The 1754-nt window shown below is 39.5% G+C and overlaps 1 protein-coding gene across 1 annotated transcript; it reads right to left on the bottom strand.

The window, feature by feature from the left end:
* Positions 1–224: 224 nt before the first annotated feature.
* LOC109136544 (uncharacterized) lies at positions 225–1037 on the bottom strand. The gene has a single exon (XM_019252723.1). It carries the CDS (start codon positions 1035–1037, stop codon positions 225–227), a length of 813 nt encoding a protein of 270 aa, XP_019108268.1.
* Positions 1038–1754: the final 717 nt, after the last annotated feature.

Below are 1754 nucleotides of genomic sequence, written 5' to 3'. Positions count from 1 at the left end.
TGAATAAATCAAGATATCATCAATGAATACCACAATGAACTTATCTAAGAACTCATCGAATATCCTATTCATAAAATCCATAATTATAGTCGGAGCATTGGTCAATCCAAATGACATCACAGTAAACTCATAATGACCATAATGCGTCCTAAACGCAGTCTTAGGTATATGCTTGTCAGCTACCCTCAACTGGTGATACCCCGAACGCAAATTAATCTTCAAGATCATACTCGCTCCCTATTGTCGATGCACAACCTCATACGCCCATCTTTATTCTTCACAAACAGCACGGGAGCTCCCCAAGGTGACTTATTAGGCCTAATATAACCCTGATCCAACAGCTCTTGCAACCGCGTCTTCAATTCACTCATCTCAGGAGTTTCCATTCTATATGGTGCCTCAGAAATAGGTGTAGTGCCAGGAACTAAGTCTACGGTGAACTCAATAGTTCTTGCAGGCGGCATACTAGAAATTTCACTTGGAATCACATCCATAAACTTGTTCACAATTGGTACATCCTCAATCTTCAGTCTAACCTCTTTGCCTATATCTTGCACGCTACAAAAAAACAATTCACACCCCTTTTTCATCAATATTTTCACTTGCATTGCAGAAATAACCACAAAGTTCTTAGGCTTACCAAATTGTCTATACGAAGTTAAATTTCCCAAAGAGCTTTTCAACACTACTTTCTCGGCTTCACAGTCTATTTTACCCTTGTAGAAATCTAACCAATTCATTCCATGTATAACATCTAGATATCCCAAATTGAACTCTATCAAATCAGAAGGGAATATAGAGTCTCCTATCTTCATAGGCAAATCTTTGAATAATTTGGTACACCTTACCTCTCTAGTAGGTATACTAATAGGCAAGTCAATTACTTCAAAATCTACCAACCCCGTACTTTCAATGACGGATGACGAAATAAACGAATAAGTCGCCACAAAATCAAATAACACTTTAACGAGAGCGAAGTTCATAGAGAAAGTACCGGAAACTACGTTAGCAGATCGTTCAGCTTCATTGCGATTCATCACAAACAGTTAAACCAGAGCCTTATTCTTGTTGTTTTTACCCTAACTAGCAGGCTTACTGTAGCTTCCTTGGTTTTTCTGTGACCTTATAGGCTTCGAACTTTGACTTCTGGACTGGTTGAACCCAAAACTCCGTTGATTACCACTCACATTACTATTTTGCTCTTTCTTCTGCTTGGTGAAGCACTCATACTCCCTATGACACTTCTTTTGGCAGTAGTTACACGTTACTAGGTGTCCCTTACAATCTCTACCAGGATGGTCCTTACTGCACATCTTACAATGGTAAACTCTTTCGGATTGGCCCTTATTGGTATAGCCCTGACCATTTCTCCCTTGGAAATTCCCATTCCCATTTATGTTCTTAAAATTTCCTTGATTTCCTTCAGCATTGAAATCATGTCTCTTCTCACGCACTACATCATTCTTCTTATCACGCCTCGAGTGAAGACCATAAATATGGGTGACAATTCCATACACTACATCTCGGGATGAAAAAGTTACACCACCTAACACTAGTTGGATTTCCTCAGTCAAACCTTGCTCAAATCTTTGAGGCTTTAGCTCTTCAGTGGCTACTACCTCGGGTGCAAACCTCAACAATGTTACGAACTTGCCATAGTACTCAAAGATGGTCATGCATGCTCCCCATCCTAAGGTTTATGAATTCTCGAGCCTTCTGTTTCCTCATAAAATCAGGGTAAAAATTTCCTATTA

This window comes from Beta vulgaris, chromosome 5 (assembly GCF_026745355.1).
Source record: "Beta vulgaris subsp. vulgaris cultivar EL10 chromosome 5, EL10.2, whole genome shotgun sequence".
Taxonomy (NCBI): Eukaryota; Viridiplantae; Streptophyta; class Magnoliopsida; order Caryophyllales; family Amaranthaceae; genus Beta; species Beta vulgaris.
The sequence above is the reverse complement of the archived record's forward strand: the minus strand, read 5'-3'. Positions and strand labels throughout refer to the sequence as shown.